The 24,695-nt window shown below is 40.0% G+C and overlaps 3 protein-coding genes across 6 annotated transcripts; 1 reads left to right on the top strand and 2 right to left on the bottom strand.

Moving 5' to 3' along the window:
- Positions 1–76: 76 nt before the first annotated feature.
- LOC119739783 lies at positions 77–6,082 on the bottom strand. Of its 3 annotated transcripts, none has more exons than XM_038214853.1 (7): positions 5,559–6,082; positions 4,877–5,063; positions 4,523–4,636; positions 3,690–3,747; positions 3,179–3,316; positions 2,770–2,949; positions 77–2,645 (listed from the first exon to the last, which is right to left on the bottom strand). In XM_038214853.1, exons 1-7 carry the CDS (start codon positions 5,830–5,832, stop codon positions 1,923–1,925), a joined length of 1,674 nt encoding a protein of 557 aa, XP_038070781.1. In that variant the 5' UTR covers positions 5,833–6,082; the 3' UTR covers positions 77–1,922. The 3 variants fall into 3 exon arrangements, with proteins under 3 accessions (XP_038070781.1, XP_038070782.1, XP_038070783.1); XM_038214854.1 differs by having other exon boundaries at positions 4,877–5,060; positions 5,559–6,081; XM_038214855.1 differs by having other exon boundaries at positions 4,877–5,057; positions 5,559–6,075.
- A 135-nt stretch (positions 6,083–6,217) lies between these two features.
- On the top strand, positions 6,218–13,600 carry LOC119739785 (probable glutamate--tRNA ligase, mitochondrial). 2 transcript variants are annotated; one of them, XM_038214857.1, is made up of 16 exons: positions 6,218–6,347; positions 7,017–7,233; positions 7,720–7,792; positions 8,122–8,159; positions 8,305–8,352; positions 8,834–9,004; positions 9,567–9,647; positions 9,775–9,867; positions 10,160–10,254; positions 10,415–10,469; positions 10,690–10,794; positions 11,312–11,469; positions 11,579–11,648; positions 11,993–12,098; positions 12,284–12,450; positions 12,770–13,600. In XM_038214857.1, exons 2-16 carry the CDS (start codon positions 7,030–7,032, stop codon positions 12,878–12,880), a joined length of 1,575 nt encoding a protein of 524 aa, XP_038070785.1. In that variant the 5' UTR covers positions 6,218–6,347; positions 7,017–7,029; the 3' UTR covers positions 12,881–13,600. The 2 variants fall into 2 exon arrangements, with proteins under 2 accessions (XP_038070785.1, XP_038070784.1); XM_038214856.1 differs by having other exon boundaries at positions 6,219–6,334.
- LOC119739786 (cytochrome c oxidase assembly protein COX15 homolog) lies at positions 13,481–21,116 on the bottom strand. Its single transcript, XM_038214858.1, has 10 exons — positions 20,822–21,116; positions 20,511–20,609; positions 19,973–20,139; positions 18,963–19,085; positions 18,470–18,656; positions 17,821–17,985; positions 16,715–16,796; positions 16,169–16,323; positions 14,985–15,098; positions 13,481–14,515 (listed from the first exon to the last, which is right to left on the bottom strand). The coding sequence occupies exons 1-10, from the start codon at positions 20,963–20,965 to the stop codon at positions 14,384–14,386; spliced, it is 1,368 nt and encodes a 455-aa protein (XP_038070786.1). The 5' UTR covers positions 20,966–21,116; the 3' UTR covers positions 13,481–14,383.
- Positions 21,117–24,695: the final 3,579 nt, after the last annotated feature.

The following is a 24,695-nucleotide window of genomic DNA, read 5'->3' as shown; positions in this document are numbered from 1 at the left end:
GTGCAAATGTGCAATTTCGTTCTGCTATATTTCATGAAATATTCTCTTTAAAAAAGTTAAAAAGAACACTATAAAAGCACAAACATCAATGTGTCTTTCATTTTATTGAAACCTTTCAAAAAGTCAAACACATTTTTTTCATTTTCCTTATCCATAACATTTTTAAACACAACAAACAAAAACAATTTTTGTAACAAATAAAACTTCTTGAAACAAATATATCTTCTGTAGAAAAAAATATATGCATTATTGCAACTCTTGGTTCATGCAAAGTATAATACCCGAACAAAATATGGCAAATAGAAAACAAACACATATTTGTTTTCATCTCTTTGGCACTTTGTTAAATCAAAAACCTAATTATGGTTGCATCTGCAACGTCTTATATTAAACCAACAAAACATAGTATACCTATCAAGACAATTCCATTACTACAAACTTAAGTGTACATATAAACAAAATATGTCACATTAGCCAGACTTTTAGAGAAATATTCCTTTGGAGAATTTGCTGCTCTGTTACTTAAGTCTGGAAGAAAAGTATTTGAAAAAAACCTGACTGAATCAAAACTGATGAAAACGCTTCAAACTCAAACATGTGTGCATTAAATTCTACCCTTTAGCTAAAATCACAAAACTATCTACTGCAAAAATATAATACTGGGAATAAATATATGGAAATAGAAACAAATAATGCAGACATGGCAGTTCAACTAGGTTTGATTAAAGGACAGATATAAATGGCAAGAAATATCAGATTTAACGTAGTAATGCACGATTAAGAAATCATTTTTTGAACTCTTGAAGTATTCCAATTTTTTAAATATTTATTCTTACTAAAAATCAACTCTTTTGTCATCTTTTAAAATATATTCATTAAGATATCAGATTTACTAAAATATTCCCACTGTAAAAGGAAACAACTTGGCTTGTTGCCATAAATAACAGATATTCTATCGTTGGCAATTAAAAAAAAGTAACAACTTTTCATTTTCTTGTCACTGCATAAAACTTGCAGTAATAATATGTAAAGCATAATGAAGCATAATTTTTTCCCCACATTTGGAAAAACATATGATAGTCTACGCTCAAACGTTAAACATCTCAAGCACTATCTTCGCACTCAAACAAAAACATACACTTCTTCGTTACTTGTCTATGTTTTTTATGCTGTTTAAATCTAAAAAAATATCGGTATATAAATCACCAAATCTGTATTTGTTAAAAAAGGTCAAAATGGAAATATTTTGTTAATTAAGTACTGAAAATATATGTAAATCACATAAGTGTACTACTATGAAGAGTTTGGTGAATCAAAGTACAAAAATACTTGTATCAAAACAACTTCCTTTTTGGAATTTCTGTTTACCATAATGTAGATAAAAGATTTCAAACAATTGTTCCGCCCAACTTAAATGTGGCCAGAATAGAAGAAAAAACTCAAACCAAAAAGTCCTAGGTTTTTTTTACCCCCCCAGAAATATATGGGCAATATCAGCAATTAAGAAAAAGATCTTCCAGTTCTTTTATATAATCTCTCTTTTTCAGCTTAGTGAACTCTTAAAATAACTGTCCAATTGTATGACTCTGCACACTTTAAACAAGTGATCTCCGCTTTCTACCAAGACAAAGTCTTCTACAGAGTAGCAAGAAGTTGTGCTTAGCTAATGAAGCTGTGCTGATGTGGTAAGCACCAAATTTTGTCCATTATAAGCAGAATCAAGAACTTGTGCTCTGATTTTGCTTTAAATAGAAAACTGTTTTGCAGCATATGTTGTATCAGGAACAGGCTCCTTTCAAGTGACGATAATCCAAAAAAAATGTAAGTGCCTTTTTATTTTACCCTGGCAAAGCATCCTTGCTTGTTGTGTTTCACGTTTTAACAGGATGTATTTTGGATAGAATTCTGCGATTTTTGAGATACTAGCGAGGTTGCACTGGTGCACGCTCACGTGGGTACGCGTCAAAAGCCGAATCTGCACTGTGACGTACTGGCAAGAGGCGCACGATCCCTGGGTTACCAGCCACATGGCAATATGGCTGACTGATGGGAATCTGCGAGTTGCCCATCAATGGAGCACAGTTGTAGGTGGGGCCAAAGTACCAGTCATGCTGGCGACTGGTCGGCCACTCATTCTGAGGATCCTGGGAGGGTATCCCTGCATGGGAAGGGCCACGGGCATAGCAGGCCGGCTGGTGGCTGGAGCGATTTAAAGTATCAGCCGATTGGGGCCGACGGGGATGCCCTTCATACAGTGAGCGCCACAAATCTCTTGTCACGCGCCGCTGATTCTCATAATCAGCTGATCTAGGCTGCGGGGGACAATCAGCGTCAGGCTTATTCTCAGGTAAAAGCTGTCGCAAATCATGCAACAGGGGCCCGTGTAGCATGTTGCCATTTTCCAACTGTGCAATCCTGCTTGTACTGCTGCTGTGAGTGTTGCTGGTTCTGCTTGGCGTGATGTTCTCCAGGTGGTGTTTCAGCACCAGCTGCAGCAACATGCAGAGACTGCCTAGGAGCCTTTCACGTTCCTCCATCCTGTCCTGGGCTTGGCTGATCTGTCCGTACATCTGCTTTGTCTGATCCAGCTGGGCTTGATGCTGCTGTTGCTGATGGTGAAGCTGTCCTTGCATCTGCTCAAACACCTGTGGTGTGATAACAATGGAACTAAGAATCACTGGGGAGGGGGCAGAAATAAGTATGCGGACATTTCAAAAGTACCCATTACGGGCGATCTTAAACACAACCACATAAGAGCGCAGAGCTAACCTGATCAGCTTGTTGGGTGGCATGATGTTTCAGGCCTATCTCAATCTGCTGCATGTTGTGCGTCAGCGACTGCAGGTCTGTCTTCTGCTGCTGTGCTTTCATCTGCAGCTCCTGCACTTGCTGCTGCAGTTTCTGCAGATGGTGCGGGGATGCCGAGTGGTCCATAACGACGTCACCATTCTGTGGTGAATGCAATCATGGCAAAAGTGAGACAGGTTTATTCATTTTTAAATCTCCGTCTATTTATCTCCATCTTTGTCTGAGAAATTTACTAAGTAGTTTACAAAGTTGGTTACAGGTACCCGCTCCTATAATCTGGAACCGGTTCCTGACATCAGGTACCAGGTTCCGATGTACAGCCCTAGGAAATCAATGTTGTAACCCATTATGTTAGGTAGATGTCACTCACCCTAACTCTTTCACGTCTGTTGTGGACTGTACCATTTTCCATGGTCAGTGGATTCAGGTGGAGAAATGGGCAGAATGGACGGAAGCAGTTGCCGTTTTTGGTGAAGTTGAAGCACAGTCTCTGCAAGTCACGGTCACTCTAGTCCCAGAACACCCCCCCCCAAAAAAAAGGTAAAAAATGCGTTAGTAGAGTCTTAACTGAGTCAATCACAGGTCCAAACATTGTTCCGATCACAACATGAATGAACAATTTGCAAAGCTTGTAACTTGACTTGGGCTGTATGACTTGTGATGACTCATGCAACTTGTTTTGTTTTGCGGCATTATGTTTCGTTTTGGAAAGTCACTTGCAAATAAAATGGACAATTCTACCTTGTAATATTGGTTGTATGTGTAAGTTAAAACTGCGGAAGGGCTCTCTCGAAGTGAAAAAAAGGCCTTTCTTGAGGAAATTTTAGTCACTGCCAGGGGAAAGGTGCCCCTCCCTACCCCCTGCATCCGCCACTATATACCTGGTGACGTTGGGATCTTCCAAGGCGACTGTGCACTGAGCCAGCTCGAGATCTTTCACTGTTTTTTTTTTTAAAAGAAAACTTTGATAATAATGTGAACAAAAGGAGGGCAAATTTCATCTAAAAATCCTACATAATCTGAACTCTTTTACCTTATATGGACTGTAACCCTCATAATTGACATCTCCACAACCAAGTCTGGATTTGTTCCCGTCCAATTTTCACACCACACTGGTCACTTTGATCTATGCTGGAACTGAAGTTTGTCCTTTGAACTGAATTTGCTCAGTCAATAAAACACATTTCTGTATCAGAGTCTATGTTGTTAGTAAATTTTCAAAAGGAAGTTAACGGGACACTGCATTATGGAAAGCACCCAATTGGGCTACAAAACAGTTTTGAACAAAATTATATTAATTGGAAGGAACGTTTGAAAGTAGAATATAAACCTACACACAACCATCCTTTAGAAATGTGTTGTTTTTGTGTTATTCTTGAGTAAATTTTGAGTACATTCCAGTTGGTACATGTTTCTAGGCCCTCTTGCTGTCAGAGGGACTTGGCAAAAGCCTTAAAACAAAAGAAAATGCATCCTGTTCCTGTATGTACCTCTTTTTTAATTGTTGCAGGAGAACACTTTGATGAGTATGAGTACTTTGCCATGCATATGGGAATGAATACAGGCAATATGTTCTGGCCAGTACGAGAATCCCTGTGAGCACCTTCTCATGCGTATTTAGGGTAGGAAAAAATAAACTTGAGTAACAGTATGAGTATAGTGAGTACGAGTATATAATGTACGAGTTTGAGTTCTACAAGACTGCTTAATGTACCTTTCTGGAGGAGTTTTGGACAAAGAGCGACTTCTTTTGATGTTTGCAGGGCTTGAGATGCTTGGAGAATCTTGTTTCCGCTTATTACCAAATCTGGATTCAGAGCTCCAGTCTCTACACATTAACAAGAAAAAACTCTTTTATATTTCAAAATAATTCACTGAATTCTGAAATTCATTACTTCAGAACATAGCAGTGTGAAGCATTTAAGCAAGTTTCCCAACTCTGCCCAATGTCTTACATAAAACCTTCACCTGGGCATCTTTTGGACAACCTAGCTGTGGACCATTACAACACCTCATATTTAAAATCAAATTACACAAATGCGTCAAATTTGACTGCTTTTGTTTGTACCTCTTTGTTTCAACTGTGTCATCTCCGAAGATGTCACTGTCGTCATTGTCATCACACATTATGGACAGAATGTCATCGTCTTTCTCTGCTGACACCTCATCCAGGGCTTTGTCCCCTCTGTTAACAATGCTGCTCAAAGCTGTCATCTGGACTGCCGTCTTTTGGACGTAATGACTATCACCTGCTTCTCAAAAAAAGAGCATTTCATGACAGCAATTTGCAGTTGTCAATAAGGCCAAAAAAGAAGCAACAATGTGTCCGATAACCCAACATACCCTAAAGTTTTGGGTATTCAAAGGGACGGCAGTTGAGGTTTATTTAAATTCGTAACAGGTTGATAATGTTTTTCGAAATGTTATTCATACAGATGCTTGTCTACTGGGAGAGAAATCACCAGGAGCGGAGCGGATCTAAAAAAAAAAAATTTCCTTAGTTAAATATAAATTCATTAAAAATAACACTACCCCACCCCCACTAGCTTTGACACCCGAAAACAATTCTACTGGTTATAATTGCAATATTACGCATGTGCACAAACTACAGACAAAGCCAGCCAGGTTACGGAGATATTTGCACACTTTTCTGTAATATAGTGTGAACAATTGTCGGATTTGAATAGCACCCAATTTAAAGTATGGTAGTAACGAGCCCCCCCCCCCCCGCCACGCCCATGCTTGGCTACCTTCTTTATCTAACTTCAAGTCTTGGAGTTGGGTCTCGTCTTTTTTGGCTAGAGAAGGTGGATGCGGTCGGGGACCGAGTCTCAAGAAGTCAAAATCTGCTTTGTGTTGCCAGGGTCCGCTGTCCGAGTCGGATGGACCGCAGGCGTGCAGGCTCGGGTTGGTTGACCCGCCAAACACGGCAGGCCTGCGCCTGCCATCATCACCACTGCTGTCACTGTCAGTTGTCGGTGCAGCGTTCCTTGCCAGTTTTACACGTTCTCCGCCCAGGGACATGCCTCTCTAGCTGCATGCAGTGGCCAAAGAAGTTACAGCTACATGTGATGATTTCAAAAGAGAGAAAGGGCTTGTATTTTTCCCGATACAAAATGCCACTTTTTTTTTCTAAACAACCGCGCCGAAAAGTTGACGGCAAGATCCTGCACGTGTTTTTTGTGTATGCCAAATTCGCCGGTTCCCCGTTGTAATAAAGGATAAATTATCACGGTCGGTAGGTCAGGGCACCAGACTGCATGCAGCTATTTTTAGATTTCTCATAGATTCATGACTTTTATTATACATCCGCATATCAAAACTAACATTGTTTTAATTTTCATTACGAACTTATCCGTAATGTTTTTCTTCATTCCAGTAAAATTCCCTTTTGCACGGCCAAAGAAAAGTTTTTATCGAGAACCAGTAAGCATGACCGCCAATTGAGGGCGCTACACACGTGCACCGTGCAACTCTTGGATTGTCGTCCAACAACTTCACAAGTGGCAGTTATTCCTGCCAAATGGTGGGTATGAAAGGTTGTGATAAGGTTTCTTTGGGTTTTGAAAGTTTTGCTTAGTTATAATTACATATATGTATATATATCGATATGTATAGGGCCTGAAATTACGTGGGAAGGCATTGCCATAAATTGTTAATGCTGCCGGCATTTACTTTAAGTTTTATACTGCACAGAATTTCAGTGCCAAGGCTTAAGTTAAGTAGGCGTGGCCGGGGGGGGGGGGGGGGCAAGGTGTAGGGACAATTGGGGGAGGGGATGGAGGAGATTTTAGGCTGGGCCGAGGCAGGGTTGGGGTTGAGGAACGGATGGTCAACGTTTTGTAAAGCATTACTACTATGACCCCCCCCCCCCCCCCCCCCCCAAGCAAATATCACCTTTATCGCCTTTTTAACATTCGGACATGACCATGTCCAAATGTCGGAAAGGCGATAAGTTGGGTCCAAGTTACTTGGACTAACCCCCACCCTAGTCTAGGTGGCCTGGAGTTAACTCCAGCTAACATGGCTAACCCATAGTCCAAGATATTTGAGGCCTAGGTCCTACTCCTAGGCGTAGGCTCACTAAACATAAATAAAAACAACAAATATATTTGATTTCTTTTTTAATTTTATAAAATCATGATAAAAGATGTCTATGGAGTATGGTCAATATCCAATCCCAGTAAATTGTGTTCATCTGTCTGTAGAACTGTGGAAATCATGGGTTTTCTGAGGCAGTCCATACTCCGTGTGATCCGTCCTCTGTCCACCTCAAGTATCTGTCGCTGTGAGGTGCGTGTAAGGTTTGCTCCAAGCCCAACTGGACATATTCACCTCGGAGGCCTTCGGACTGCGCTCTACAACTACATCTTTGCCAAAGCACACCGTGGCACATTTATTCTGAGGATTGAAGATACCGATCAGGTTAATGAAATAAATGTTGTGTAAATTTGTATAATTTCAATTTTTTTTTAGTATTATATTGATTGATTTGAGAGGGCTATTAATTTATTGCAGACAAAATCAGACATTGTTCCACTGAGCTGTTCAATGTTTTGGGTCCATTGGGGCTGGGAGAACACGAAAATTGCTGTTTAGTTTCAAGTTTCTGAATCTGTTGTGCATCGAACCATAGGTCAAAGGGCATGCCTGAGTGTCAACTTTGTCTTGAGAAAAAAATTACTTACGTGAACTAACCATCAAGATCAATAGGCTTGCTTAGACCTAAAGCATTTGAAAAAAAAAACACCTTTTTTCAATGATGGGTTGGCACCAAACGGTGAAGCCTGTTGGGTAAAAAGCCGTCAGATCACAACTTTACCCTCCGCCCTTTACAGAATTTTGTTGTCTATCAAAACAATAAAGCCTGATGTTGTTACGTCTTTCTCCTGATTCTATGTCTTATACCAGACGCGGCTAGTTCCTGGAGCTGAAGATCATCTGCAGGAGATGCTAGCATGGTCTGGAGTCAACCCAGATGAAGGTAAGATGGAGAATTCGCCAGAGTTGAACCACATTTTGCGATGTGCCTTGCAAATGGCCTTTATATGTGGAATATTCATGACTGGTATTCAGAGTATATTAAAATATTCAAGTGAGCAAGTTTTTGTCATTGTCGTATAGCATTGTTAATAAGCCAAACTTGACCGTGGTGCCAAGTTTGGCTGAGTTTTTTTGATAGTTTTTCTAAGTTTTCTGAAGTTTGTGTTGGACAAAAACGTAGAATGCCTTTTATTTTTTTGAATGTTGAGTGCTTTGCATGCCGGTATACTTGTTCTCAGTACTCATAACATGATTAATTCTATTTCTTAGGTCCCGTTCAAGGAGGGAGTTTCGGCCCTTATAAACAGGTAAAAATCCCCAAGAAAAAGTTTTGCTCCTGCGTTTATACAACACAATTTGTCAGAGCGGGGTACCCATGATTATAATTACACTTATAGTGATGCAAAGTATTCTTCATGCTAATTGGCCAGTATTTGGTTTTTTGTTTCAAAGTCAGAGCGATTGCACATCTACAAGGAACACATGGAGACATTAGTCAAGGTAAGTTCAGTTTGAGAATGTGGTATGCAGTAGGGCTCATTTTTATCACAAAGACACAAATTTTCAGTTGTATTTGACGTTTTCACGAATTTCCAAATATTTTTTTTAAATTTTTTGCAAATGTCTAAAACTGTTGGTCCTGAGGACCAGGTCTTCCAATAGTTTTTTAAATTTCACCCCAAAAGTCTAGACAAAACAAATAGAAATTATTTATTGGGGTTAATTTCTTTCTCTAAAATTTGATAGATGTCCAGCCATAACTCCATAACTGTGCTGCTGCTATAGAGCTTTTGCATTCAGCAGCCATCCTTGAGATCAGTTTTGTTATTTAAATGCAGCAACAACGAGTGCACAAAGCTGAGACTGTGCTCTTTTCAAATCTGTAATAAAAACAATAATTTTGACCAGTGTCGACAAACGACTCATGTAGCTTGATCGCATCACATATATGGACCACAAGAATTTCTTTCTTCTTTTTAAGACAGGGGCTGCCTACCACTGTTTCTGTACAGAACAAAGGCTGGAACTCCTGAGGAAGGAAGCCATGAGAAATAGACAGGTCCCCCGCTATGATAACAGGTGCCGTCACCTATCGCACCACCAGGTACAAGACCACTTGCGGTCAGGGAAACCGAGTGTATTGAGATTGAAGGTGAGTTGGACTTTTTGTCCTTGTGGAACTTGTAGTTGTAGGCCGTAAAAATATCATCACTTTTGTCAGTAGGGACATTTGGACTTTAACTAATGGTGACTGCGTGTTTAGTCGACGCCCTGTATGGCTAATGCGTTTGTAATAAACACATACATGTAAAGGGGGGGGGGGGTGGTGCATGGCAAATGGATAACGTATATTAATCTAGGCTGATCGTAGACCTCTTGACTGTATGGCCTTGTCTATGACGGCAGCATACATGTATGTGTATAGAAATCTGACTGATGTCAGACTGGAGTGGAGTTTAAGTTTAGTTAGACTCCAAACCAAGAAAATCATTCCAAAAAAGGGGGAACAAGTCAGGCTAACTTTATTCTAATTTTGGACAAAACATTTTACACTTTTTCCTCCAGGTAAAGATGAATTTCTCATTTCAACAGCCAAGTTTCTTAAGTTGAAAATCAGAGTTTTCTTTAACGTTAAGCCACAAATTTGAACTGCGATGCAGTTTTCCTTTTTTTTTCTAATTTAGTTTATTTATATATTTTGTGTGTGTGTGTAGCTGGAGCCAAATATTGAATCCTTTGAAGATCTGGTTTATGGCAAAACAAGTCACGATGTTGGTGTTATAGAAGGAGATCCGGTAAGTTTAAAATTTACTCGGACGTTCTATAAAACTGATTATAAATCTCCACGATGGAAAATCCCATCAAACAAGATACATCTGTGAACTTGTAACCATTCTCAGATATTGATCTTATTGTCTTCAGGTTCTGATTAAAAGTGATGGTTTTCCAACCTACCATTTTGCCAATGTGGTTGACGATCACCTCATGGGTATAACGCACGTCCTGCGGGGAATGGTAAGTGAAGTCATCCTAAGGAACGTTATAATCAACTGAATCCTAACCGTCTATCCCTCAAAATCAATCATGCAGTTTGGTAGGATTTTGGAGGATTCAAGCTTTATGCCTCTTTATGCCTCAAGTTGATTTAGGAGGATATAAGACTTACCTTGAGTTGTTCATACTAGGCCACGCATAAATTATGCCTGGATTTGTTTTGAAATTTTCTTCTGACCTGTGTCCAGTTCTGTCTCATTTTTGGGCAGAATGTCTCACACATTCCGGCTATGATTTATCCCATAATGTCCAGGAGTGGCTAACATCGACCCCCAAACACTTGTATCTCTACAAAGCTTTTGCCTGGAGTCCACCAAAGTTTGCACACTTGCCGCTTCTGCTCAATAGGTGAGATCCGAGGATTATTCCATTCTTAAATTTTTAAGATGCTTGTTACAAAGAAAATACAGAACAGTGTTGGTCAAGGTAAATTTTGGAAAATGCTGTTCCGAAAAATTGTCATATTTAATAATTTTGAATATTAATTTATAAACTATTTTTTTTTCAGAGATGGGAGTAAGTTATCCAAACGTCAAGGTGATATTTTTGTTCAACATTTCAAGGTAAAAAGTGATTCAGTTTAATTTGTGTAGTTCCATTAGTAGTATTATTCAACAAAATAGACAAGGTTGGAGATTTTGCATTAACAATTGTTGCTCTTGTTGAATTATAAGTACAATACAATATCACTAGGATAACTAGTGACCTCACTCGCTATTATGTAACACTTCGATAATAAATTACGGTGGCAAAACATTTTTTTATTCTTTTTTTTTTCTGAAGGATGCAGGATTCTTGCCAGAAGCAGTCGTCAATTTCATCACATTCTGTGGCTCAGGGTTTGAGGAGAACAAGACAATACGCAGCATGCAGCAATTGATTCAAGAGGTTTGTGGAATTACTTTCTTTTTATCGAAAATATTCAGATCTCCCACCTTGATGTGGCAACTGGGATTCTATTGTCCCTCTACATGGGTAAACAGAGTGTCAAGTTCTAGTTTGAAACAGTCAATATTTGTATAACACGCCTTTCGCCCAATCTCAAATTCATTACTGTAAGCAGAGCAGTTGAAAATTGTATCAAGCATGATCTACATGTTGCAATCGTCTCTCATGCACAAGATAGTCTTGTGACAGGGCCCTGTACGTTATCACTGTTCAGATGTATGAGGTAAAATTGAAGCACTTTGAATTGTGGAAATAAAAACTACATATTGGGCCCGTGCCTGACTACAATAGGGTATTATTTCCCCAGGCTGAAGGCCGAGGGAGATATGAGCCTCTCATGGCCACCCACTGTCCCTCGAAGCGCATAGACTTGTAAACCCTCAAAGTTTTCACTCCAAGAGCAGTAAACTGTGATAGAATGTGTTCTTTCCTCTTCTTTTCTCTTTCCCTGATGTAGTTTTCATTACACCGAGTCTCGACCCATTCAGCTGTGCTTGAGATGAGACTACTACCGGAGGTCAACAGAGGTCATATCATCCGACTCCTGACTCATACAGAAGGCAGGCATAGACTGGTCGCCCTGCTCCGGCAACAAGTGGCTGAGCTTCTAACAAGGTTTGATTCTGTGTTGTAGTCAAGATTGGGCGATTCTTTTTTAGTTTGTTTTGTTGTTTTTCTGTTGCTGTTGAGCACTTCTCACGGAACCCTAACCCTTTCTTGTCAGGTCAGAAGGAAACAACAAGATGGAAAACCTAACAGACGAGTATCTGCTGAGAGTTCTTGAAGCAAGGAAAGTAAGTTAAATCAGAATGTGTGAAGGGGGGTCAGACCTGAAATATAGCTGCAAAATGGGGGGAATTTGAAAGAAAAAATGTGAAATTGTAGTTACGAAAATTAATGTGGATTCGCACACTTGCAGACTTCTTGTCGAGACGTCTGCACTAGTAAGCAGGAGGTCATGGGTTCGATTCCCGTACGTGCAAGCTGGTGAATTTTTCCCCAGGCTCTTAGAAAGCATAAAAGTTCTTATAAATTATGTTGGTGAGGGGCCAACAAACCCAACGAAAATGAAAGCGAAATGAATCACCATTATATACATTTTGTTCTCAATTCCTGTCACTTATTCTTATTGTTGCAGCACCATATTGATAAGATACAAGACTTATGTCAACCTGATTATATCTACCTGTGGATACCACCGCGACTCAGTAAAGGGGAATTGATGTCAGTTTCCAGCCAGGCAGGTAATGTGACCCTCATTAGAGATTGCGATTTAGTCTTTAACTTCCTCCTTTGTGTGTTCACTCTGTGAAATGTTGAAGCTTACATCAGTAATATTGCATGCGTGTGACTTAGGGGGTAACTGTAAGCTACATGTATTCCAAATAACATTTACATTTAACTTTTTAATACTTTTTTGTCTTTTCAGAGTTGGTGTTGGACAGAGCCTGCAAGGAAATTGACAGTCTTCAAGAAAAAGTGTTGAGTGAGGTGACAGACCTGTCTCCCAAGCTGAGACAGTGTAGCGAAAGCTTGGCCGGCATTCCTTATTCCATATTCATGAGGGTGCTGAGAATAGCCCTGAGTAATGTAAAGGTATGAGCCAATGATAGATTGATACATTAAGCCACGCCCCCATGTCACTTTGACCAATCACAGCTATGGTGAATGTCCGAAATGTGTGGACAAAAGTTGACTTGTGTGCACATGCGAATATACATGTAACAAGTTTGTCATTGAATTTGTTAAATTTGCCAGCCAGAGAAGAACTTTATTGGACTTTTTTAAGTCAAGTTTTCAGGAAGTATTTTTAAGCAATTACTTTTGTTGTTTAAAAAACGTTTTAAGCCTACTTGGTAGTTTAATCATATATAAGCAACATTTCTGGCATGTTTTTCTCTTTTTTTTCGTACAGAAAGGAGCAAGTGTAGCAGAGATGATGTCAGTTCTAGGAAAGACAGAAACACTTCACCGTTTACACGCAGCTCATGAGATAGTCAGACAAAATGAAACACACAGCAGGTGATAGCACTGAACGAGATCCATCGACTTACTGGCGCTTCGACGAATCAGATTTGATGTTTGGAAATGCACACGACAAAATCCACCGCAGTTGAATCAAGTTGAAACTTCAGAGCGTCCATACTTGCCGAGGCTGATTTAAGCTTACCAGATTTTCAAAACTTTTATTTTAAAGACACTTAGGAACATTTGCAATTACCCAGAAAGGGACGTACCGATGGAATGAGAACATCCTTACTCAAAGTGCAGACGGGACTGGTACCAAATACCTTGTGAAATTATTCCGCCTGAAATGGTATCATTCAGAAGAAAACAATCATTGAAGACGGTTTAAGAAAATGTGCCCATGGGCAGACTTATTTATGTGCGTTGCAACAGAATCCAGAGACCCCAAAAATCGTGCATACGTTTTCACTGTTTTCTCAAACTGTAGAGTGTTCACTGAGCTGAAACATCAACAAGTTCGTTGTTACACACCGTCTTAAGATTTTGAGCAATTTTGCTGCTTCAAATAAAAAAAAACCACAAAAGGAAATGTTCCCATTACCTTGAATAACTATTCCCTTTTTTTTCTTAAGCAAGAAAATACACTGGATTCTTTAGGTCTTTACATCATGCATTTATTTACAATGAAATGAGTTACACGTACACATTTATTTATAAAGTAAAGTATGCCAAATGTAGTACACAGTACCCAAAATAAACTCATGTAGTGTTGGTTTGTTAATATATGTAAATTGCCTCAAATTCTTGAGTCTGAATCACCAGTTTACAGTTTGACACGTAATTTTGAAGACGTACATTCCTGTGGAGATTTCAAATTTCTTGGTCTCAAGAAATGCACATCGTAAACGTTGAAAAACCCTGTTTGTTTACATTTGTCACGTGAGCTGGTTTTTGAGGACCAAACTTTTGTACCTAAACAGCTCTTCACGCAGTAATTCTTGCGTGAGATTTTTCAAACTTTTTTGGCTGAAATCAGACCTCTTGAATCTGTGAGCTTGGCATGAGAAATGCATCTTTCCAACCTTTCATTTCTTCAGACTTTTTAAAATTGACCATCTCATCCTTGATTATTTACAAAGGTGTGAGAATGTTTACATTCTACTTTTTATCAATTTTCCCAACTGTTATTGTTTCCTCAGAAACATGATTTCGAGCAAAAAAGGTTGCATTCTGTTAAAAAAAACTGCTCCTTTAACCAAGGAGGATGGTACAGCCACCCAATCAGAATGGTCCGATGGAACGGGCATCTGCAGTCTGCAGGTGCACCGGTAAATGTAAAAAAAAAAAATCTTACATTTTGCAATAGGCCAATTAAATATACATGTACTTGGTACTTTCATTGATTGTTTACCAAGTCATTTAAGAAAAAAAGATGCATGTTAGATTTTCCTGGAAAGTTGTAACCTTAAACTGCAAACCATTTCTAGCCAATGGCAGCGACATTCAAGACTGCTGCCAAGAATTACGTCATTCCACAGCATATCTTGTAGCAGTTTTGTGGTTATTTAGGAACCTTTCTGATCTCGTGAGCAAACCATATCGCCAGGGACAATAGCGTGAGTGAGCCAGACTGATGGGCCGCTGCCAACTCGGTGGGTACAAAGTACAACAGGGTGCAGATACCCAGGGTTATCTGGGGGAAAACAAAAATACAACATAACAAGCATGCAACTTTTCCTCGGATCTGCTGATTTCATTGTTTTTTACCTCTCATGAATGCCATTATCAATTGAAATATACTGTACAAAGTCTTGTGTGGTTTGGAGTTTCTTCGTTTTTTTCCTCGATTCCCAGTTGCATGCCTGACAGAAGAAATGTTGGCACGCCTAACATTACCATCCCACATTTTTGTCGGGGTGGCTTAAATCACTGATTCAAACAAAAACCATCTCTGCCCTCACAGCTACTCATTTACTCCTAGGTGGGGGAGGGGGGAAGTGATGAGAAATACATGTCAAGTGTCTTGCCCAAGGACACAAACACTGAACTCTACACATTGAACTGTAACCTCCAATCTGAAGATCTACTAACAAGATCTTGAGTTTGATGTACAGAACTCTACATCTAACTTGTTCGAGTCAATTACTTGGTTTTTGTCTTACCTGTGCAGCACTCATGGCGAGCATGCAATTCACTGCTAGGTTGGCTCTCGCTGGTAACGGTACTTTACGAGCAAGCAACCACATCCCGACAACTGCTGAAGCTGTAGTCGTTCCCTGACAAAAGAAAAACAAATATTGCGATTAGTTTTGTTTATTCAGTATTCATAAATACCTCAGACAGTTTAGCTATTCCTATTGGTCGAGAGCCTGTCACGTGGCCGGTATTAAACGGATGATAAAGACATGGCTAGCTGGTCTTAAACACTTCCAGTGTCACAATAAAATGTGGACTCCTAAAAATCCAGTGCCTCTTACCGTTTCATTGGTTGAACGTTCACAATCCTCAAGTAGGCATGCGCAACACTACAAGCGAGTCAGAATTTTATAGTTCTAAATTCAAAACGCAACGCCCCAGGTGCGTTCTGCGTGACATCGCGCAGAACATGTTACGCGCGCGTCAATCTCCATAAAAGGGTTGTTTACATCTTACCCGCCAGCTGAACACTCCATTATTTTGCTAGAGGGATGTTTCAAAAAGCATGAAGTGAACTTGTTGAACAAAATCGGGATTTTTTGAACGAATTATTTGAAATTTTTTTACGGATAAGGTATTTATGAATGGGAATAAATATGTGCTCGGTCGGTATTTATCACTCGTTTAATACCGCTTAGAGTCTGGGTGCTGATAATTACCCTCGCCTCCGGCTCGGGTAATTATCAGCACCCAGACTCTAAGCGGTATTAAACGAGTGATAAAAACCTCCGGAGCACACATTTATTCCCTTATTTTTTGCCTGTTTCTGGAGGATGTAAATTATTGTTTTGCTATGCCACACTTTTTTTTATTATCATTAACCCTGTTTCGAACTCCTCATTAAAAAAATTAAATTAAAAAATAAAGTGAAAAAAGAATACCGGTACCAAATTCATGTAATCAGTCTGTGTTATTTGAAAAGCTATAGAAGATAAATATCCGATTTAACGCAAAGCACGGCGTACAGTAACCTATGCATCTTAGAAGATGCGTGGGTGTTGCCTCTCATATCAATGGTCCAAGAGTCATTTTATAAAACAAAATTAAACGCTTTACTAAACAATCTTTTGTGGATCCTATTTTGTTCATTACAAATGAGGCCGTGACACCAACATACATGGAAAACCATGTAAGATGTCGAATTACTCACCAGAATGCGGTGGTCAAACTGTACCGTGGTTGGGTTCTCAAAAACATTCTTGTATTTGGGTTGGATGGCCATGATGTCATCAGGCACCCACTTGTCGGCCATCTTGGGGAACGAGTTATAGACCAAACCAGCATCTAGCCCAGCCACAAAGGCACCTGAAATGCAAGCCAATCAAACAACATCATTATTGCTTGCAAAGCTTGAGACGACGAAATCGGCAAGAATACATGTGACCTGTCATCGCCCATAAAGTTGCAAATTGTCATTGTACAAATCCAAAATTAGAATGCACCCAAAGGATCCAACAAGAATGTTTCTGACAAATATTTTGCCATGTTCTGTCAGTTTGAATGTCTATAATCACAGTATTTTGAAAGCTCGGCTATGTCTGCAGCTTCACCTACAGAAGATTTTTAGACTTGGGGGACTCCAGCTGGATGCAGTACCATGTTATCATTATTACATGAGGCTGGAGTGAGAAGCCAAAGCCGGAATTGAAGCCAAGGTTTCAACCTATGATTTCTCCAAATACACCAAATTAAGTACCTGATAAGGCTGTGACAAACACTAAGGCCATAGTGCCATGTGCGCACTTCCTCAGTAACGGCAGATATCTGCTGTCCGCTATCTGTAAGAAACAACATTAGTGGTTGGAGAAATCGAAGCTTTCAAAATCAGGTTATCCTCATTTTTTTTCAAACTAAATACAGTCAAACCCTGATAAGAAGAGCACTGTTAATACAAGGTACTGCTGATAACAAGCAAAATTGTAGGTCCCAAGTCTGTTTTTCTTTGTTTTCTGTTACTGTTAATACAAGGTACCTGTTATAACAAGGTAATTCCAAAGTCCCAAGGACCTTGTTATAAAGGTGTTCGACAGTAGTGGTTATTTGATTTTAGCGGAACCTTCAATCAGCTCACACCACTGTCATGACAACAATAGTGACAAGTGAAGTGCCTCATGAAATGCACTCCCAATGACTGGGTATAGTATATAGAATATTGACACGTTTTTACAGAAGTGGCTGCAGCAACTTCCCTTAGAATCGTGTGTAATGTCGAGTCGTAGCCTAGTAATTCGGACACGGCTTTACTTGTTATTTGACTTTAAAGGGAAAATACAACATTTGCAAACATTGAAAAATAAAATGACCAAGTTTTTACAAAATACCTTACAGGATGTTGGTAAATGACAGTCTAAAGCATCCTGTAAAATTATGGCACCTGGTGTGAAGTCACTTTCAAGAAAATTGTATTTTTGTTTACATTTCCAACGGTGGTCGGCCGACCACCGTAGGAAAAACCTAAGTATTTTTTACTACTGCTCCAAATTTACCATTTTTTCAGTCCAATTTTGTTTGCTAATTGGTTTTATGTTCATGAATGGGTGCAGGTCAGCTAGACTGGTTCCCTTAGCGTACAATTTTCCGGCATATGTAAATTGATCCATTTCATCTTCAGTGGAGTCAGGGAACCAGACTACTTGAAATTTTTTGTTTTTCTTGGTTTTTCCAGCATTTTCGAAAACAAAACTTCAAACATGTCAGCGTAACAATATTTGATCTATTATACTAACCCCTCAAATAGTTCATTTCTGGAAATTAAAGTATAAGCCAATGATGTACATTCCCTTTAAGCCAATACTAACTTACTGGTTTGTACTGCAGGACATGTGATAAGCCACTCCACAGCATGAGTGCATAGAGAGCAAAAGCAGATCCTAGATGACTAGCTAGTCTGTACTGACTGACACGAGGCATGTCAGTAGGCTGTGGTTCCTGTAGACCACTCTTGACCATGTACCAGCCGAGCAGACCCTGTGTGTGAAACACGATTAGATATCAGCCAATACAGGCAAAACAAAACACTGCTTTATAAGATTGGCAGATGATAATTGAGCACACAAACTATTACTTAGGGAATACATGTATTTATTTGCTTAGCCAGTTTCAAACAATTACTAGCTAGGGGGCCTGGACGCAGATAATGGCCCTAGCTGAAAGCCTATTTCCAGTTCATAAAGTCCAAACAAGAAAAATTCACAAATTTTCAAGAATTTTGTTGAACAATTTTACTTCAAGTTTTGTGAAATACCCCTCTGGCCATGGCTATGGTAGTGCCTAACACGTGTTGTGCTAAAATTCTCCTTATATGGAAAATAGTGGTATTAACCTCATATGAGACTCATTGATCCTTGGTTACCAGTTAAACAAAATCTATCCAGTGAGAGTCTATCCAGTCCGAGCACAAAGATAGAATAATACCTTTAGCTGGGGTAGTGGGTACCAGTTAAGTTCTCACCTGGAACAGCAGTAAAGATCCGTAGATGAGCACCCTGGGTTTCATGGCTTTTGTCAGCCAACCCTTCCTCCAGAAATACGCAGCGGGAAGGAGGAATACCAGGCCGATAGTGCGCCCCCACATACGATGGCCATACTCCATGCGCCAAATCCATTTGAACTCATCCAATGTGATGTCACGGTGCACACTGAGAAATCAATGTAAAGTGAAAGCCAAAGCTGGTTATCGAGCCCAGTTTTTTAAAATGGCAAGGGTTTGTTTGGTGTCAAAAACCTAGACGAGATTTGAACATAGACATTTTGAGTTTTTTTGGCTTGAGAACTTTTTTAAGGAGTGTATGCTTGGGCTTTCTGAAAAGAAACTTTATTCTTTCACTAAATGGTTGCTGATGAATAAAGAACCCAAACAAATCGCTGAATAACCTATTAATAGTTGCAGGCCTAGTAGGCCATCAGTTTTTTGTTATAAGTATTGATTTGAAATATGAACTTACTACTTGTATTCTGGGAATTGCTTGTATCTGTCGAACTCCGCCTGCCATTCCTCCTGGGTCCGTGGGGGTTTCATTCCCTTGATCAGGTGCCAGTCAGTCATCGACAAACCAGATTCTGTCAACCTGAAAAATCAACCGTGCAGAGGTAAAATAATTAGACATGTACACATCACTCAGACGAAGAGACTTGGCACAATCGCTACTGAGCTGTCGCGTGCAGTGCGTCATATTCCTTCTTGACAGTCGTGTTTTACTATACTCTCGAGGACAATGCTTTGTCTCTGTAATATAACACTCTCCAATAGTCTAAGCACATAACCGTATGAAAGAGGACCGTTTTCAACAAAAGACCCAACGCCCAAGGACTGAAAGGATCTCTTGTTCTCCTTTTGTGTGTCGGTCCTCAGGGATTATGTAGAACACATACATATATGCATGGTTCACATGCGGACTGAGCATATCTAATTAGTTCGAACAAATTTGGAGAGCAGTTGGAAATCATCCAATGAGGCCTATGACTAGTGCCAGTGTACAGTTAGGAGTAGCACTGGGCACCCTTTCGAAGTTCCCTGTAAAAGAAAACCAACCCAAAAATTCAGGGTTTTCTAGCTTTATGGTGTTAACTGCAACTTTCACAAGCGTCATCTGTTGTGTGGTTAAAATGCATGAAATCTGTTTTGGCTTTCCATGAGGCCTGGTTTTCATTTTGAAACTTCCCCACAAATGGCAGTTCCAAACTGTTCTTTTGTCTGAGAAGTAATTTGTAAAGTTGGTTACGGGTACCCGATCCCATAATCTGGAACCGGTTCCTGACGATAGCGGTTGGGTACTCAGGCACCCGGTTCCCATGCACACCCCCTAACCACAAGTCTATCATAAGAGTGTGTTTTGAAGAGGTTGACAGTATTAATTGATGGTAACTGTGGCAGTTGACGACATTTGACGGTAGCTGATCAGTATGAGCGCCCTTAACAGGAAATGTTTTTCCTGCAAATGATCCTTTTGTTTACCTTGTTACTCCGCCCAGTACTACAGCACCCACCACCATACCACAGCAGCCCAGCAACCACCAGCCAACAATCTTCTGTGCATGTGCTGGGATAGCTGCGGTCGGCTGTGCCTCTGCCACTCCATTGCTCTGAAAACGCCGACTGGCATGCTGAAATATCTGCTGACTCTGAATACAAACGCAACAATCAGGAAAAAACAAATACTAATCAATAATTTACAATACCTGAGGGCAAGGAGTATTCAACTACAACGTGGTTTACAGATTAATGTGCACAACAACTGGTATCGAAGTGTTCAATAATTTAACGTTACCTCTCTCCCCCCCCCCCCCCCCCCCCCCCCCCCCACCCACCCCAACATCTCTTAGACCCTACAGTTAATACAGGTCAGGGATATTATCACTCTGATAAAAAGTCTAAAAATTTGATGAAATCTGACAGATACTTTTCTTTCGACACTGGTGTCTTTTTCTAGGATTCAAGAATTCAGGTACCCGCAAGTGGGTCACGGAGGTTGAGAGAGATTATGTGAACTTACCCTTGGGTAACGAGAGTACAATCTGGACAGTTGCGGTAACTTGAAGAATTGTCCTAGTCTCTTGGTGCAGCTCAGTGCCGATGATGTAGTGTGTCGGACCTTTTATTGAGGAAAAGAAAGTCTGATCATAATAAAGATATTAAACAACACCCCCCTCCCAACATTTGCCCAAATAAAAAGAGACAATGACAATTCAAAAGCCCAACATTTGCATGTGGCAACTCAAAATAGAACTATTTCTGATGACCTGCTACTATTTACTAGGCCAGTACAGCACAAATAAGAAATATTCAACTGTTAACACTACTCACATTCATGGCATTTTGATGGATAACATCCAGGACATGACGAGGTTTTCGACTACAAAACCGGCTCGCAAAGGAAAACCCCTGAATCAAACACTGCCGATTACAATGGAAATTCAAAGAGCTTCTCCAGGCATTTCGCAGAGCCATTTCAATTTGAGCTATAAGATTGTATGGAACAGATTTCCTTTATCAAAATCGCGGAAAATATTGTATCATAATCAACGCAAAGAAAACGCAGTTTTTAGGCTAAAACGACCCACTGTGCGTGTGTTCGTGTGCATGTGATGTAACTATTATTTTTAGCAGTACACCTTTACAGGCATACACAGTTGTTACCGTGTAACAAGTCAAGGTTCTAGATACTAAATACCTTTTTCAAACTTCGTAGTCGTCACCAGCTTCGGCGTTATTTCGGGGGGGGGGGACTGCTTTAAAGATTTTTAATACAAAACATAATGCTTTGAATTCATATATCGCCTCAAAGTTGACAATCCTTGTCACATTGCTATTTGTTGATGAACTGCTGAAACGTTATAGTTTCAAAAGCGATGCGAAGGTTCACTGGACCATGGAGGTAGAATTAGACTGGACCATGCAACTTTCACCAGAAACACGGCCAACATCATATTGAAAAGTAATATTTGCAGTCATAAGTTCGCCCGCCTCCGTCGCTCATGCTCTGGCCATAAATCATCTGGCCTCGGGAGCCCAGCCTCAGGATCGGAACACCTGGTCCAGACGTTGTACAGTCGTTTTCCTAGTTCCAGATTTTTCATAGTTCTGGATAGCTTCAAATGAAAACCTACCTCTTTTGAATCGGTCTTCCCTGAAGTATTTTTTTCTGACGAAGTGCATTTTGAAAAGAAAAATGTAAACCTAAATTTATTTTGTAATTATACACAGTGTTAACGATGGTGGAATTTTAACAACGCCCTCATTGAAAACATGGCACAAGACACCCCCCCCCTGCACCTATTGATTTTAGGGAGGCCAACTTGCCAAGTGAACTGTCTACATTTCAGCATTGATTCGCTGATGAAACCCACCCCCCCCCCCCCCCACCCACCCCACCCCCCCCCCCCCCCCCCACCCCCGCAAAAAAAAATCATGGATCCGCCCCTGGGACTGCATTAACAAAAATTACACGACCGTACGGGCCGCCCGTTAATTTTTTAACCACAGTGACATTATTTCGTAAATAAGCAAAACTATAAACTTATAGGCTCTCTAACGGTAATATTTGCGCAGAACCAGCCTTTTGCAATATGGCAATAGACCCCAAAAATTCATTTATGAGTGTTGTGTCTCTGGCAACTACTAATAAAGAGAGGGACATTACTTTTCAGATTTAAATGCAGTTAAATGTTTGAAAGTTGCCTTCATGGAGACACTGGCAATATTGCTTACTTTGTTGTGGTAAGCAGTTTTTTGATAACCATTGTGTTCAAGTATCGTCCATGCACAAAGTTGAATAGTGATTCAAAAATAAAAAATCATTCTGTGTGCGTGCAGAGGTGATTCAATCAGTGGCTTAAAATTTGAGCTATTACCTGTCCCGTATTTTTTAGGGGCGGGAACTATAGTCTAAGGTTTGGTAAGAATGACATGATGTGCCAATATCAATGCGCGTACATGCCATATACGCATGACGCACTGTAAAACTTAGTGCAATTTAGATTTTTTTTTTAATTTATAGTAACTAGTGCAGGGCCAGTCGAAAATGTGCGTGTTCGGAGGGGGCAGCTGAGAACTGCAGCTCGTGCAAATAACGCACATTATTCAATGGTGTGAACGCACACTCGCAAGTTAAACGCACAATATGTCGTCAACCCCCGACACTGATATTTACCCCTACTGGACAATATGGTATTGCCCAACTGTAGGGCGTAGTTGTAGGGCGATACCATATTGTATTAGAGTTGCTCAGTCGACCGCCTACATACAGTGCAGTGATGGTTGCTCAGTTGACTACAAAATGCATGTGCCCGTGCCCGTGCATGCCACTAACGTACGAAGACATGGTGTGCAGTGCTATCGCCCTACAATGTGCCCATGTCTTTTTTGCATTGTTTGCGTCATATTGAGCACGCGCGCTCTTGCTTTAACATGACGTAAACAATATAAAAGAACGGCAGTGCGCGGAGTTCTAGGCTATATTCTGGCGCGCTAGGTCTCAGAAAATACTGTTGTTTTTGCAGCTTTTTCGAGAACCCCTCGTCCAAACTACTTCAAACTCGGCACTGCACATTCTGTTGTCCCGAACAATGCACCCGCCGATTTTCAACTCCATACGGTGCCCAGTTCTGGAGATAATCGGCGGACAGACAGACAGACGGACAGACAGACAGACAGACAGAGATTCCTTGAATTGTAGTATAGATACAACAAACATGAAAAAATCAATAAATAGAACCAGTCGTATTGAACTCCCACATGAATTTGAGTACATTATTCATAACGAAATCAATTGGTTTTAGAGCTTTTTGAATTAGGTAATGGACGCCTTTGCAAACATTCGAAATGAAACTGTCGTACCTACTTTATCGTAGGTCAATAATAAGATCATGCATCCTGTGAAATTACTACGCCTATCATGAGAAATTATGCAGTATGCTGTTGTTGTTGGGGTGGTTTTTTTTTTGGGGGGGGGGAGGAATTACCAACAGGGTGCGAAAAAAATGAAGGAGTAATTTTCTCAAAAAGTATACCTAATGAGTTAAAACTTTGTCGTACTATTTTTGTTTAACATACTTCAGATTTATCGTATTGTTCCTTCAATCAACAAAACAATATTTGTGCGAATGAATATTACCCTACATACTCACTAAATCAACAGACACACCTTAGAAAATCTAGTAAAGTCACTCTTCAGGTGACTTTGCTATAGTTTCCATCGCGTCATCCTTCACACAGCATGCGCCGAGGTCACAACTAACCAGCTATTCGCCCAAACCATCGGATGTAAACTATGGAGAAGGAATAGCCTTGGTGTAGCTAGCCAGCTAGCCTGATACACTCTACAAATCGCCTTCAAACATCAATGTTGGTCGGATTTGGCGACAGTAAACTATTTTGTCAAGCAGCAGCGTAAAAATACGGACACGTTAGGTCAAACAAAGGTAGGAACAGTTTTAGTTTCTGTGGGGTAAAAAGCGATTCAATTTTTTTTATTTTCAAAAGAATGATAACCATTAGGATATACAGGGTGAGTGAAAAAAAAACCCGAAACCTAAAATGGCGGGACCATTGTTTTAGTAAAGTTCTACATGTAGCATTTTCAAAATCTAGGATATGAAAGCCCAATTCATAAGCTCTCTTTTAGTACTTTTCAAGTTACGGAGTTTTAAACACAACCACCCGTTTCAAAGTTCTATCCACCGATCACAAAAAAAGGGATGCGTAATTCTTTCAGCAAAACGAAAACAATTCACACGTCCCTAGGCCTATAGGCTATGTGTTTTGTTTTCGTTTCGCTGAAAGAACACACCTTTAAAACGGTGGTTGTGTTTAAAATTCCGTAACTTAAAAATTACTTAAGTGATTTGAATGATTCTTGTACTAAAACAAAGCTTATGAATTGGGCTTTTATATCCTAGATTTTGAGGGTGCTAAATGCAGAACTTCACTATTACTGTCCCGACATTTGGGTTTCGTTTGTTTTGCTCACCCTGTCCAGGTACAAGCTAACTGTCAGTATACAGGGAAGGAAAGGAATCAAATTCTTGATAATATTAATAATCGACCAAATTTTGACTGTCGTTTATTTTGTTTCATTCATGGAACATTTAATATTCTGTATTACTCTTGAACTTTTCCATATTTGAAAACGGTTATAACTTTATGTCAGTATCTGACCTTACTATTTGTGCAAACCGTG

The sequence above is a fragment of the Patiria miniata genome, unplaced genomic scaffold (genome assembly GCF_015706575.1).
Source record: "Patiria miniata isolate m_02_andy unplaced genomic scaffold, ASM1570657v1 HiC_scaffold_4, whole genome shotgun sequence".
In the NCBI taxonomy this organism is placed as follows: domain Eukaryota; kingdom Metazoa; phylum Echinodermata; class Asteroidea; order Valvatida; family Asterinidae; genus Patiria; species Patiria miniata.
Note: the sequence above shows the minus strand (reverse complement) of the source record. Positions and strands in the feature narration are given on the sequence as shown.